At 44.4% G+C, this 16,152-nt stretch overlaps 1 protein-coding gene across 1 annotated transcript in view; it reads left to right on the top strand.

Annotated features, from left to right (window-relative positions):
* LOC138977790 (cysteine-rich venom protein Mr30-like) overlaps positions 1-13,359 on the top strand; it is a 26,667-nt gene extending 13,308 nt beyond the window's left edge. The window contains exons 8-13 of the mRNA XM_070350396.1: positions 3,869-3,967; positions 4,563-4,676; positions 7,094-7,207; positions 7,828-7,968; positions 8,604-8,705; positions 10,711-13,359. Of these exons, the coding sequence (XP_070206497.1) occupies positions 3,869-3,967; positions 4,563-4,676; positions 7,094-7,207; positions 7,828-7,968; positions 8,604-8,705; positions 10,711-10,826 (686 nt within the window). The 3' untranslated portion in view covers positions 10,827-13,359. The remainder of the gene's footprint in view (positions 1-3,868; positions 3,968-4,562; positions 4,677-7,093; positions 7,208-7,827; positions 7,969-8,603; positions 8,706-10,710) is intronic.
* The last annotated feature ends 2,793 nt before the right edge of the window (positions 13,360-16,152 follow it).

Here is a 16,152-nt window from a genome sequence, read left to right as displayed (position 1 = left end):
TTTCCATAACCCACCGAACTCTGACATGGATTACAGGATCTTTTCCGTGCGCACTTGGTCTTGTGCTTGCGTGTACACACGAAGGTCACTAGCAGATCTGCACATAAGTTGACCTGGGAGATCGGAAAAATCTCCACTCTTAACCCACCAGGCGGCAGCGACCGGGATTCGAACTCACGACCTTCCGATTAGGAGGCCGACGTCTTACCACCACGCCACTGCGCCCGTCGCTTTTTTCCACAAAACACAATAAAGAGACCTCTCAATGTTTTGTAAAGATTCAATACTTTTACAAATGGCTTTCTCCAAAGAAACGCGTTCAGGTTTGTGATCTTTGCCCTTTTTTTTAAAATTGCTGAAAATAAAATTAATATGCAACCTTCGCTGGGCTGAGTTCGAGATCTTTCCGAAGCAAGTCTCCACTGTACATTAAATTGTTCTGCGAACCATTGCAGAAAGAACAGGGGAAAATTACACTCTATATTTGTAGATATAGGCTACATGTTACACGCTAAATCGATTTTGGTGGCGACTGAAAAGACTTTAATGTAGGCAACGGAGAGTGATTGGTTGAGCTTTGGATAGAATCTTCTGTGTGTCGTACATTATAGCTTGTTTGTTTACTTGCTCGTGATGCCTTTTCTGCTTTCAAAGTATGTATTTTGCATCTAAGGAATGCGGCATTAGCTTTGTAAGTTTACTCTTTGGACATGATTTGTTCTGTCTTCGTTTCCATTCTAACCGGTTTATTTTCTTGTGATGTCTTGAAAAGACCCATTCGGCATTAAAAGCAGTGCGGTGTAAGAGCATCTTACAAAAAAGCATGTCTGACAAACAAAACAAGAGATACGGTTCAATGTGCGGTTTAAGAGCATCTTACAAAAAAAGCATGTCTGACAAACAAAACAAGAGATACGGTTCAATGTGCGGTTTAAGAGCATCTTACAAAAAAGCATGCCTGACACACAAAACAAGAGATACGGTTCAATGTGCGGTTTAAAAGCATCTTACAAAAAAGCATGTCTGACAAACAAAACAAGAGATACGGTTCAATGTGCGGTTTAAGAGCATCTTACAAAAAAGCATGTCTGACAAACAAAACAAGAGATACGGTTCAATGTGCGGTTTAAGAGCATCTTACAAAAAAAGCATGTCTGACAAACAAAACAAGAGATACGGTTCAATGTGCGGTTTAAAAGAGATACGGTTCAATGTGCGGTTTAAGAGCATCGAAAAAACACAGAATTTCTGACAAACAGAACAAAGAGTATGGATCAATGTCCTACAATATGGCTCTTTCTTGTTCAAATCAGAAACACCACTCGAGGAAATATTCATTAACTCCGGATTGTCGCGTAAATCATACGCAGATGGCGATATTTGCCCATCAATTACAATTAACACAGTTGCGGAGCGGAGTCTCACCGCCTCCACTTCTCGCGAGAACGCAAAACACGAGATTACAGAGAAGCCATATTTCACCGATTCTGCCAAGAGCGTGCGAAAACTCACAACCTTTGGTACAGAAAATCAGTCTCATGTTACTGCTACTAGCACAGTCGATCTTGGCCGCAAGGATCAAAAGATTTCATAAACTTGATGCAAGGTTATGGATTTCTACGATTGTCCTTGAGCCTTTGTGGTTAAAAGTGCCATGCCGTGTTTTCCTTTATTACATTGGCTACGTTGGTCTCCCCTTTTTATCATCTACTGCGGCCTAACCACGGACTCTCCCTCCACCCCCTACCCCCCCCCCCCTTCCCTCGGCTTCCCATTTCCCATTTCTGCTTCAACATCCGAAACTCTGGTCACGTTCAGACTATAGCCGTGTCTTGGTAAGATTCCTTTTGTTGGAAAAGACCACAGAGGGTTTTTTTCTTCCAGGAAGTGACTCATATCCCTCTTTTATTCAGATTGTTTAGAACTCCTTAAATCATTCTGACTGACTGGAAATACGTCAGTGAATCGAATGACGAGTTCCTCTCCAAGTCCGTAAATGTTAAAACTGTGTCGGTGCTTGCCCTTAAAGGTCCTTGTCTACATTTTTATACCGAAATCACCATTTGACCATTGAAATGCAGAGTCTATTATCTACAAATATCAACAGTACACCCCCTTTCGATCAGGAAAGACGAAGCCAGTGTAGCCGTTTGAAAATTCATTGTAGTATTCCAGCGTAGTACTCATAGTAGGATATCCTTATTTGGAAAATGCCAAGCGCAAAACTCCTCTCAAATCCCGTGCATTTCGTGCGTTTAAAAAAAAAGCGTGGACAGCGCTCCAGTGTCAAACTTGTTGCTGCACTTGTTTGGGCGTGGCTATAAGCATAGTGACATGAATTTGATCGGTCAGTATCTTTAGGCAAAGCACATGTTCTCAGCAAACAGAAAGCAAAATATTGGAAGCGTGAGTCACGCTACCTAAAAATAAAATCTTTTTTTACATATATTTTTTTTCTATAACTTTTTTCCCCATGGTTCATTCATCATCTGACATAACGTTTTAGCGAAATCTAACCATAAGATTATTGAAAAAAGCAAAAATGTAGACGACCACCTTTAACACACTTACTGGTCACTTTCTTTGGCTTTACCAACACCACCCCTACGACCTCGACACACGTCCCCACTCCTTCGTTTAAACCGCTGGACCTTATGCGGATGCGTGTGTCTGCCTGCCCGTCCGTCCGTCCGTCCGTCTGTCTGTATTTTGCCTGTCTGTCCGTCTGTCTGTCTGTGTTTCTCTCTATCGCTCTCTCTCTATCGCTCTCTCTCTCTCTCTCTCTCTCTCTCTCTCTCTCTCTCTCTCTCTCTCCCTATGCATCTCTCTGTGTGTCTCTCTCTGCCTCTGTCTGTCTCTGTCTACCTGTCTGTCTCTGTCTACATGTCTGTCTGTCTGTCTGTGTTTCTCTCTATCGCTCTCTCTCTATCGCTCTCTCTCTCTCTCTCTCGCCCTCTCTCTCTCTCTCTCTCTCTCTCTCTCTCTCTCTCTCTCTCTCTCTCTCTCTCCATCTCTCTCTCCCTATGCATCTCTCTGTGTGTCTCTCTGTGCCTCTGTCTGTCTCTGTCTACCTGTCTGGCTGTCTGGCTGTCTGTCTGTCTGTCTCTGTCTGTCTCTGTCTCTCTCTCTCTCTCTCTCTTTCTCTCTCTCTCTCCATCTCTCTCTCCCTATGCATCTCTCTGTGTGTCTCTCTCTGCCTCTGTCTGTCTCTGTCTACATGTCTGTCTGTCTGGCTGTCTGGCTGGCTGTCTGTCTGTCTGGCTGTCTGTCTGTCTGTCTGGCTGTCTACCTGTCTGTCTGTCTGGCTGTCTGTCTGTCTCTGTCTACCTGTCTGTCTGTCTGGCTGTCTGTCTGTCTCTGTCTACCTGTTTGTCTGTCTGGCCGTCTGGCTGTCTGTCTCTGTCTACCTGTCTACCTGTCTGTCTGTCTGGCTGGCTGTCTGCCCCCCCCCCCTTCTCTCTCTTCCCCCCTCTCTATCAGTTGCAGTCAATAGATACCATGCAGATTGTGAGTCACACAGAACAGTTAATAGAAATGTATCACTTTACAATGGACTCCTAGTTTGATGGCTCCGAAGTGTTAAACAAAGTGTTGCCACCCGGTTACTTGCCTCAATTAAGCGCCAACTCGGTTGATCGCATGGCTTGCAGTTAATACTTTTTTTTCACGAAGTAGGCTATTTCGTGAATTGATTAGGCTTCTCGATCTGCGGTAACGGCAACTTTTCAAGGTTATTTCATACTTGGTCAAGTTGGCAGTGTTTTGCCTTTCACTTTAGTGCGCTTCACGAATTATGCGATGTCAGACATGTTTAGATCTACGCGTATTGTGAAAGTGATTTGATGTTGATGTACGTTGTTCTTTTCAGACTGCGGAGGACTTGTGTGTGTGAACGGAGGAACACTGAACCCCGACACCTGCACCTGTGAATGTCCCGCCGTTTACAGTGGCCCGGATTGCAGCAAAGGTAATAGTTATTGCTTCGTTCGTGGCCATGATGATGGCTAACGTCGTAACGACAGTGACGACGACGATTACGACGATGATGATGATGATGATGATGATGATGATGATGATGATGATGATGATGATGATGATGATGATGATGATATAGGCGGTGGTGGCGATGATGATGAATATGACGAAGACGAGGACGACGACGGGGGTGGTGGTAGTGTTGAATGGATGTATGCGAGCACGTGTGCGGGTTTGACAGTGGGGAGGGTGCTAGGGGGCGGGAGGAAGTAAGAGAGAGAGAGAGAGAGAGAGAGAGAGAGAGAGAGAGAGAGAGAGAGAGAGAGTGAGAGAGAGAAAGAGAGAGAAAGAGAGAGGGGGAGAGAGAGAGAGTGAAAAGACAGAGAGAGAGAAAGAGAGAGAGAGAGAGAGAGAGAGCGGGAGGGGGGGGGAGGGAGGGAGAGAAAAAGAATGAGAGATTGATACAGAGAGACTCTCTGTGCGTTTGCCTGTGTCTGTGTGTGTCTGTTTGCGTCCAGTCTTATTCTCAGGCGAACATTGTGTTGACGTTTCTCTATCTGTGTGTGTGTGTGGGTGTGTGTGTGCAGTGAACTGCCCCAATGAGGATCCCTTCTACTGCGGACGGGACGTGGCGCAAGGAGACTGCACCACCTACTTCAACGTCCCCCACATGTGCCCCTACATGTGTGGCGTCTGCACGGGTAAGCGGGGGCTATAGTCTTCTTCTTGTCGATCGCCTTTTTACACTCGGATTCCAGCTCTGGGAATGAAGCTGGTGGTCTTCTGCGGAGCCTCCACAGGTCCGTACAGCTTGTCTTGGAGGGGCGTGGGCCTGGGCCAAGTCTCACTCCTCGGGAGCTGGAGATTCTTGCAATCCTGTAGGATGGGGGCTGCGCCAGTGGGCGCTTTAGTTGTTGTTTGGCCTTTCTTTTTATGGGGGCGAGGACGCCCCCATTCTATACGGATAGTTTCGAGGTTGACCATGGGCAGCGCCATTTTGTTGTGAAATACGTCATCAGTTTGTGTACACAGGAAGTTGTGACATCCGTCACCCTATGGGAGGGGTGGAGGCAACATTGTTCATCTGTAGAAAGTTGTGAAATCCGTCACCCTATGGGAGGAGTGAAGGCAGAAATTGGTCATCACAGAGTTTGTGTAACACAGGAAGTTGTGAAATACGTCACCCTATGGGAGGGGTGACGGCAAAATCGCAAAAACATGATAGGTCGCATTGTGCAGGGTCAACTGCAACAAACTCAAACCGAGCCATTCATACCTAACCGTATTTGAGCGACTTATATACCGACATTTTTATTTCTTATTTTCAGCACAGGTGTAGGAAAAATCATGAACCAAAATGTTATTTATTTTCTAATTTAACATTCTTTTTACAAATATGACCATGGTCTTTTAAACATACAGTGACATTAAACATTGTTATGTTAAAAAAAAAGAAAAAAGAAAAAAAGCTTTTGTGCACAAATCAGAAAATACATTGTACATTTTACCTACAGGCCAAACAGTGTCTGTTGGCGGCAAATGACCCAGCAAGTTGCTATTTTTAGATCGATTAAAAGTTGTCAAGAACAGGCGCTTACATTTGGATGTGTCCACTGATAGTAGGTTTGGTTGTGATCAATCAGAATGATGTGGGAATAAAAATGTATGACAGTTTGGTATGATGACATGTAATTCAAATATGCTGAAATGTAATATTATACATGATATAATATTATTATGGCTGTTGCCATGACCATGAACCCCAAGAAAGGTTTAATGTTATGTAAAATCAAAATACCAAAATCAAGCACCTACTAATCTGGTCTACGGTGCGGGAAGATTCTCGCGCCGCGCTCATTGGCTCAGTATTGAACTTGCGTCAAGGCCGATGCGCGTAGATTCCCAGAATGTTTACTTTCGGTTAGATTCTTCGACAGCATTCGCAGAGGTGACTGCCGTTACAGAGGTGAGTAAAACTGACCATCGAAAGGAAAATAAGATTCATATTGGTAATACTAATAACATACTTGCACAAGCATGTATCTACCAAAACTGTATGGGAGCACATAGTTGGAAAGGCGTGGTGAAGCGATCAAATCGAATCGTCCGTCTCAGTCAGTGCACTGATCAGCGACATGTGACGTCAGTCGTTCAGCCCGCGAGCGGTGGGAGGGGGGGGGTTCACATGGTTTGTTTGTTTGTTTGTTTCAGACCCACACCCATATACACACATTTCACATGTAAACCATTTGTCCGCCCCCTGTCGATATTTATCGACTAAGTTCCTTTTGGCATTTGGCTTTTGGCACGCAAAAAACATCCCAAAACGTGTTATTGGTTTCAGCATTGTAGGTACTTTGAACACAATACAATCATAGTGTGATGTTAAATTTGTAATTGTTATCTTCTGTCTTGTAATAATTATGGTGACGATTTTCAAAGTGATTTATAACATTTCACATCACCGTGAACGCTTCAGAATCGTTGCATTTTTTCGTCTTTCTACTTCTTTTGTGTTTTCTCCAGAAATTCATTCTGCACACAATAACATATGTACTTTGTATAAATAACAGAGAAATGATTATTGAAATTCTTTCAACTTCAAAAGGCTACTTTAGTTTTTGAAATGCATTTTGTGCATATAATATCTCCCCTTTTACCTTAGCTAAGACCACGTGCATTGAATTCAGTGCAGTGGTTTTTTTAAGTGTATGTGTGTGTGTGTGTGTGTGTGTGTGTGTGTGTGTGTGTGTGTGTGTGTGTGTGTGTGTGTGTGCGTGTGTGTGTGTGTGCGTGTGTGTGTGTTTGTGTGTGTATGTGTGTGTATGTGTGTGTGTGTGTGTGTGTGTGTGTGCGTGTATGTGTGTGTGTGTGTGTGTGTGTGTGTGTGTGTGTGTGTGTGTGTGTGTGTGTGTGTGTTTGTATGTGCGCTAGCTGTTCTTCGCAGTAATTTGAGTGAAGGGCACAAGAAGATTAAAGAATACCAACCAACCGACAGACTGCCAGTCAAGTCAGTCAAGTCAGTCAAGTCAGTCAAATCTTTCTCCCGGCTCTCTTTACTTCATTGTTGTTTTACGTCAACACTGTTGGGTCATTTTCATCTGTGATCATCTTTCAGGCGGCAAGAAGGATGACGTGATCAACGTCAACATCGGAGGACAGAGCGCTCCTCCTCAGGAGGTCTTCACGTCCTCCTTTGGATGCAAGTACGAGGGCAAGAGAGCTACCCCCGGTGAGTTACGATCAATGACTGAATTAATAAATGTGACCCTCCACGACGGTATGAGTCGCATGTCACCTTTGCATGATTTTCATATTTTTACATTTCCCTAAAGAGTTTTTTATGCTCTGTCCAGTGGTGAAAACCGTTTTAGAAAAGAGCGAAAACTTTTGAGTTATAAGCCTGTGACTAAGGTGACCCTCACACTGTTACCAGACACCCCCCGGACTTATATTAAGCCTAGCGCAGAACCGCGCGAGGTGACATGCGACTCATTTCGTGGTGGAGGGTCACAAATAGATAGATCGATCAGATCCAAATCAATCAATCAATCAATCAATCATTCAATCAAATTGTTCTGTATGCTTTTTGTCCTATGATCTTTCTTCATAGGAAGTAAAGGAGAGTAACAATGAATGACTGAGTTAATGAATAGATAGATCGATCAGATCCAAATCAATACATTAATCAATCAATTAATCAATCAATCAAATTGTTCTGTATGCTTTTTGTCCTATGATCTTTCTTCATAGGAAGTAAAGGAGAGAGGGGGAGAGAGATTTGTTCAACATTAATTCAGTATTAATTGTTTTAATTATAACTTGATCCTCTATCTGTTTCTATTAATATAGCGGAATGCAACACCTATGGAGACAAAGGGGCAGACAAGCAGTTCTGTGCCAGCCAAGGGGGAGAATTCGGCTGCAATGAGTGTTCTCTGTACTACAACATCAAGCGAGACTACTGCCCCGTCATGTGCGGAATCTGTGACCGTAAGTTGCCTCCCCTGAATACCGAAATTCAGCTGTACATTTTGCCCCATGCTGGAGACTTTTTTTGAGCCTGTCTACGATGGTTTCAACTCCCACAGACATCACGAGAGGGCGCGGGCCGTAAGGAAACAGGCTTGCATTACCCTTTTAAAGAATTAAGTCAGCCTTGGGTCAAATTTGGGTAACATTGAATCAGTTTTTTAGACTGACATACAAAACTCATTCATTACCATTTCCGACTCTGCACAGAAAGAAACCGGAGTGTAGAATGTTGGTACGTGTCCAAGGCGAAGGATGATGCTTTACAGTTGAACCTGTCCTGGCGACCACCTCACAAACCCTGCCACCTGCCCTGGCGACCACCTCACGAACCGTACCACCTGCCCATGAGGGTGTTTTGTCCTTTTATATAATTCACCTGTCCATTGCGATCACATTAATTTTGATCAGCCCTGGTATGGTTGGTCGTTATAGACAAGTTCGACTGTACCATGCAAAGACCAGATCTGTAGTGATGCACGCATGGTCCCTTCCAGAAGAAGGAGTGTTCCTTTCAATAGAGTTGTCCGGCTACATTCAGTTTATATTTAGTGTGCGCAATTTGAAATGTATATACATTGTGTGTGCCCCAATAGCCCCCTGTGGAGGAAAGACGTGCCAGAACGGCGGGAGACTGATCACCGACACCTGTACCTGTGAGTGCAAGGCCCCCTTCGGAGGAGACACTTGCGAGAAAAGTGAGCAAAGTATGAGGCTTGTATATACTAACTTACTAACTTCTATGGCTGGCTGACTTACTGAACAGACAGACTGGACTGCCTGGCTGACTGATCTACTGACTATTTACTTATATAACTACCTCACTACCAAACTAACGAACAAACGAACAAAAGAGCAAACGAACAAACGGAAGAACGAACGAACGAACAAAAGAGCTAACAAACAAACAAACAAACAAACCGATTTTAAACGAACGAACGAACGACGGACGAACTAACAAACGAACGAACGAACGAATAAAAGAACGAACGTGGAACAAACGGCTGACTGACTGAAAATCGGAGTAACTGATTATATTACTTACTGGACGACTAACCAACTGACAAGCTAACTAACTGACTTATCAATCAACATAGAAACTTCCTAAATAGCCCACTAACCAACTAACTAACGAACAAACTAACTAACTAACTAACTAACTAACTAACTTACTAACCAAGTAACTTACTAACTAACTAAACCCGCAATGTATCTTGGTGTGCAGGAAACACGACACATAATCATTGACTTAATTTTGCACTTTATTTAATTGTGTTGATTTCAATGTTGCATTCTTCCTTTGGTTCTAGTATCAGATTTCGTAAATTTGCACTGTAACTGTTTTGTTTGTGTGTTACATTACAGGCACAGTGCAGCTCACAGCCTTCGTTTTTCGTTTTTGTTGCAGCTGAGTGCATTTACAGTTCAAATATCCTCCTATGGTAGTAAAACAAACCCAAAACTACCCAACGACGACATCTGTGAAGCTCGACAGTTTCTTGTTCACGCGAGTGCATAAATTAACCTAGTTATTACTTGGTGTTTGGTCGGAGTTCGATTCAACTGGGTGATTCCGGCCTCCATTTTGTTTTTTACAAACTCATGATGACGTCTTACATAGTTTGCTAAGTGACGTGTCTTTTTGTGCATGATGTGGTGATCTACCTGATCTAAATTTAGATCCAAAAATAGGTCAAGACCAGCCGGGTCCGAGTACCAAATTAATTCGTAAAAAAATTGCAGTTCTTGACTCTTTGGGTGCAAGTCAATGAAACTTGGTAGTTCTTCTAACGGATAGCTGCCTGAGGTATGATTAAAAGCCCCAGGGGCTCCGTGCACCTGGATTTGACAAGTTCAGTACCTTTAAACTATGCTGGGGGTTAATTTATAACAGCAATGGATATATCTGTTGCGATAAGTTGCACGAGGTAGTTCTGTCTATGTGTATAGTCTTCTTCGTGTCGATCGCCTTTACACTTGGAGTCCAGCTCTGTCTATGTGTATAGTCTTCTTCGTGTCGATCGCCTTTACACTTGGAGTCCAGCTCTGGATGTGAAGTTGTTGGTCTTTTGCAGAGCCTCCACGGGACCATTTGGTTTGTTTGTTTGTTTGTTTGTTTGTTTGCTTAACGCCCAGCCGACCACAAAGGGCCATATCAGGGCGGTGCTGCTTTGACATATAACATGCGCCACACACAAGACAGAAGTCGCAGCACAGGCTTCATGTCTCACCCAGTCACATTATTCTGACACCGGACCAACCAGTCCTAGCACTAACCCCATAACGCCAGACGCCAGGCGGAGCAGCCACTAGATTGCCAATTTTAAAGTCTTAGGTATGACCCGGCCGGGGTTCGAACCCACGACCTCCCGATCACGGGGCGGACGCCTTACCACTAGGCCACCGTGCCGGTAGCCACGGGACCATGCAGTATGTTTATAGTGAATCAAAAGTGCAATTAAGTTCGACTTGTTCGACTAGTCTCTGCAAGCACTGATATAGGTCAACCCGAAATGGTCCATGCAATGATTTTTATCACGTGGCGTCATTCCATTCTTTCCATAAGCTTACCATCCTGAAGAAGGCAGTAACGTGCCGAAATATTGATTATAGATATAAACGTACCTAACCTGGTTACTGGTGTGTTTTCTCTTTCTATTTCGTTTCATTTAAATGATTTTATCTGTCCTATTTTTCGTGCAGCCAACTGCCCGGCCGAGGATCAGTTCCACTGCACTTTCTACCCAGATGACTTCTGCACCCAGTTTGTCAACGTTGCAGAAGAATGCCCCTTTAAGTGTGGAATGTGCAAACAGTGATCTCAAACTTCTGAAAAACCTGGACCCGTCTGCTGAACCTGGACTTGGAATTGTGCAGGGTAGCCTCGTCAAATAGAAAGGCTGTTCGCGAGAAAGGTTGCATGGAGGGATGGGTTTGGATATTGGACTTCAGAGCGGAGCGATCTGGCTTTTAACTCAGCCTGGACTTTCTTGAAAACACAGTGCAATAAAAACAATCAGGCTGCGGGAGATTGGACAGGGGACCAGAAGGGGAAATGTGTGTGTGTGTGCGTGTGTGTGTGTGTGTGTGTGTGCGTGCGTGCGTGCGTGCGTACGTGCGTGCGTGCGTGCGTGCGTGTATGTGTGTGTGTGTGTGTGTGTGTGTGTGTGTGTTTGACACTAATACCTCTTGGGTGCAAGACTTTGTGAATCGGGGACGAACCTTTTAATTCAAGCAGAAGAAGGACTGTTAGAATCTTGCGGTTTTGGGCTCCTGTTTCGAACTGTCTTTTGACGAGGTTATTCTGAGAATGAACACAAGCACAAATAGTGTTCACCAGACTAGTATTGTTGTTGTCGCTGGACCTCTGCGGCTGACGTCACCGCAACTGTTATGATGACGTCATTTTCCTAAACTGTTATTGGCCAACGTTCTGCATTTAACGACGTGAATAGAAACAGCAGTCGACACAAATCGACAGCATGGAAGCAGCAGAAGATTATTATCCTAAAGGGAAACAATATCGCGCTATACTTCGTTGCTAGCTGTCGGGATTGTCGACGAAAACATCAGTGGATGCTTGTCTGGAAAAGATATTTCTAGAATTTAGTATGATCAGTGACGTAGATTGTAGATTGACGTTGCATGTCTTCTGTACGTGCCATTGTCTCCCGATGCAAAGTCCTTTCTTTCACGTGTATGTTCCAGTCACAGGCACATGACACTCTTGTCACGTTACAAGGAGGGGGGGGGGAGGCAGAAGCGCTACTCTAATAAGGCATGAGAGAACACCCCACGCACTGGCCCCGCCCATTTTGTGTCACGCGCCTGTGATTCCGGTACTCACTCTCTCTTAGTGCATGTCTTGTTCTTTTTGATAAGACGTGGATCTTAAAGATGGCTAATGTCTGGACAGTTTCAATGAAAACAGTAGCTATATACTTATTAAAGATTCTTTCCACAATCGTGTCAGAGAACATGAAGACCACCCAAGATTATTCGAGGCTTTAGGTGGGAGTATAATATTCTCGTGTCGCGTATAGATAAAACCTGGACAAGACATAAGATGGCGTTCATGATTGCTCATATGAAAAGGATAGTATATCGATATACATGTCAACAATAAGTCTAATAAAAGTTGTAGATTATTTTTTTCCGCCAATCTTGAGGACTTCGCATGGGAAACAGATTATAGCATTTCCTTACTTGGACCCTTTCAGGATGGATATCTTAATGGGCTTTAATGGAATTGCAGGTAACTGCATTTTGTCGTTTGTTTTTTTGTGTTGATGTTTACGACTTGAATTCGCTCTTTTTGTGAACAAAGTAGGGTATTATTTTCAGGTGGAAGTTCTTTTTGTATTTTTATAATGTTAAGTATGTGTTGTGTTGATAGTTATTTAATTACTTCGCGATTGCTCATTGTCATTTGTGAAAATTAATGTGGTCAATCATTTGTTTTCGACAATCGTTATGTCTATAAGAACATCACCCGCAAAACTATACAAATCATTTGTATGGTAAGCTAAGAACTATTATATCCTCAGAGCAACAAGCATTTTTCGTTACATGGCCAATACTTTCAAAGCTGGAGAACATTAAAACAACCAAACAGACGGACAGACAGACAGACGCAGCTAAACAAGTCAAGCTTTCCAGAAGAATCAAACCGTTGATCTCATGTTTTGTCTTTGTGTTTTTGAATGTTTGAAGTCATTCCAAGTTTGTGCTCTGTGGATGTGTCATTTTTTCAAAAGTACCTAAAAGAAACTCAACGATGAAAAAATGAATTTCTACCATTTTATCAAGAAGCATGACATTCTAACACTAAACGGAAATAAATGATTTTCTGAGAAGAGAACGTTTGTGAAAATGTTTATAAGATCCAGTATTGAACAAGGAATGTTAACATTGATATGAATCTCGTAGAATCTAATATTCCCCATATTAGAAAGGGTGAAATGGTTAGGGTTTTTTTTCGGTTTTTTCCCAACTTTGTAATTAATGTGTTCTGAAAATATATTCAGATAGATATTGTCTTTTTTTTTATTCACCATTAAGCTCATACATTTCTTTACTATTTTCAGTTTGGTGAATGATATACACCAAGCATTTTTTTTACTTTATGTTAAAGTCGTCCTTTATCGTTTTACTAATCGTGTTAGTGATCAACGTGTCTTTCCAGTATTTTGTGTTGGTCGTTTCAGTTAGTGTCATTTTGTTGTTGCCATTATACATGTCATTTCTGTATGCGTACACTCATGTTTTTGTTTGTCAATAGAGTATGAATGATCATTTTTTGTAGAGAATATTATTTGTGATGTGAAACATAAAATAAAAGCAAAAGCATAATAGCAGTTTGGGCCAACGCTTGTGTCCGGGGAGAAAGGAATGTGGTGAAAGCAAATGTGTGAGAGTGATATGGTATGCGGTGAAAGCAAATGTGTGAGAGTGATATGGTATGCGGTGAAAGCAAATGTGTGAGAGTGATATGGTATGCAGTGAAAGCAAATGTGTGAGAGTGATATGGTATGCGGTGAAAGCAAAATAATGTGTGAGAGTGATATGGTATGCGGTGAAAGCAAATGTGTGAGAGTGATATGGTATGCGGTGAAAGCAAATGTGTGAGAGTGATATGGTATGCGGTGAAAGCAAATGTGTGAGAGTGATATGGTATGCGGTGAAAGCAAATGTGTGAGAGTGATATGGTATGCGGTGGTCATTGCAGTAGATACAATTCAACGCTTTATAGATCGTAGTTTTCTATTCACAAAATATTCCACGAGTGAGCCTGTGACTCCCTGCACACAACTCCAAAAAGCATTATGATTTTGTTCTCGCAATTTAGAGTCATGGTTCTGTGTACTGCCACAAATATTCTACATCTACCACTGGTACCATGAACTATTTTGTGACTGATGTTTATCATTACAAAAATGCACGAAAAAAAGGATACTTATAGGTTTTCTTACAACATGTTCAATATTGCAAATACAGTGGAACCCGCTTATAAGGAAGTCGAGGGGAAATTATTGTTGCTTTCTTATATCCGGGGTTTTTCTTATCCAGAGACCCTGGATATAAGAAATATTTAGACAATTTCTTTCTCTTATCCGAGGAATTTGTTCCCAATCATATTTTTGGAAAAGCGGTGCATTAAATGCCCGCAGGCAGCCGCATGATGGCGCATATAATTATGAATGTTTATGGTTGTAAATTCATGTCGTTGCCTTTAGTATGTGCGTGCGAATCATTATGTGTATTTTCATGTGTTATTGAAATATACACTACTCACAAAAAGTTAAGGATCACTATGAGAAAACAGGTGCTCAATAAAATCAGTTCGCTACTGTTATTTATTTCTCAGTCTAACCAAATTGTTATGAATTCTTGTTCACCACGACAGTCCAGACAGCGGCACCACAGGGGGGCCAACAGTCGGGAGGCACAGCGGGGGGAGGGGGCAACGACACGGGGGGCACAGCGAGGGGAGGGGGCAACGACACGGGAGGCACAGCGAGGGGAGGGGGCAACGACACGGGAGGCACAGCGAGGGGAGGGGGCAACGACACGGGAGGCACAGCGGGGGGAGGGGGCAACGACACGGGAGGCACAGCGGGGGGAGGGGGCAACGACACGGGAGGCACAGCGAGGGGAGGGGGCAACGACACGGGAGGCACAGCGGGGGGAGGGGGCAACGACACGGGAGGCACAGCGAGGGGAGGGGGAAACGACACGGGAGGCACAGCGGGGGGAGGGGGCAACGACACGGGAGGCACAGCGGGGGGAGGGGGCAACGACACGGGAGGCACAGCGGGGGGAGGGGGCAACGACACGGGAGGCACAGCGGGGGGAGGGGGAAACAACACGGGAGGCACAGCGGGGGGAGGGGGCAATGACACGGGGGGCACAGCGGGGGCAGGGGGTGGCGAGCCGGGGGAAGCGAGAGCCAGGATCAACACAGCGGGGGGAGGGGGAAACAACACGGGAGGCACAGCGAGGGGAGGGGGCAACGACACGGGAGGCACAGCGGGGGGAGGGGGCAACGACACGGGAGGCACAGCGGGGGGAGGGGGAAACAACACGGGAGGCACAGCGGGGGGAGGGGGCAATGACACGGGGGGCACAGCGGGGGCAGGGGGTGGCGAGCCGGGGGGAAGCGAGAGCCAGGATCAACACAGCGGGGGGAGGGGGAAACAACACGGGAGGCACAGCGGGGGGAGGGGGCAACGACACGGGGGGGCACAGCAGGGGGGGGGGGGGGCAACGACACGGGGGGCACAGCGGGGGGAAGGGGTGACGACACGTGGGGCACAGCGGGGGGAGGGGGAAACAACACGGGAGGCACAGCGGGGGGAGGGGGAAACGACACGGGGGGGCACAGCAGGGGGGGGGGGGGGGCAACGACACGGGGGGCACAGCGGGGGCAGGGGGTGGCGAGCCGGGGAGAAGCGAGAGCCAGGATCAACACAGTCACGACTATGGAGACAATGACGTCACTACAGCGTCACCGGCACCACGTGATAGCACACTTCTCACTGGCAAGCAAACAACTGCAGGTGATAATAAGTCGCGTAACGCGAAATTACTACATTTAGTCAATCTGTCGAACTCACAGAATGAAATTGATCGCACTGCATTTTTTTTTAACAAATCAATATAGCTTCGTGGATCCCCCGCGGCAAGGAAAAAGGCCCCAAATTTGACAAGCCAGAATAGCGCGGTAGCGATTGCGCTTCACACGAAAGCGCACTTTTCTTTATTCTTTTTAATTTTCTGAGCTTGTTTTTAATCCAAACATTACATATCTAAAAGTTTTTTGGGACCAGCAAATGATAAAGAATAAGATTAAGGCATTCGTGGATGGAATACTCTTATTTTAATTATTATTTTCACTATATTATAATGATCAAACTCATTAATTAATTATTTCACTTCCAGGCTTAATGGCAATCCCATAGTCTGGGCTTCGTCGTAGATTGTATGATCAAAATGTTAATCAATTTGAATAAATCTGAGAGACCTTTGATGCAAAGTTTGATAAAGATCCGTCCGGTAGTTTTCCTGGAATTGCTACCCACACACACACACACATGGAAACATGCATACAATCATACATACTCATACAAACACATACCACTATAC

This window comes from Littorina saxatilis, linkage group LG10 (assembly GCF_037325665.1).
Source record: "Littorina saxatilis isolate snail1 linkage group LG10, US_GU_Lsax_2.0, whole genome shotgun sequence".
In the NCBI taxonomy this organism is placed as follows: Eukaryota; Metazoa; Mollusca; class Gastropoda; order Littorinimorpha; family Littorinidae; genus Littorina; species Littorina saxatilis.
The sequence above is the reverse complement of the archived record's forward strand: the minus strand, read 5'-3'. Positions and strand labels throughout refer to the sequence as shown.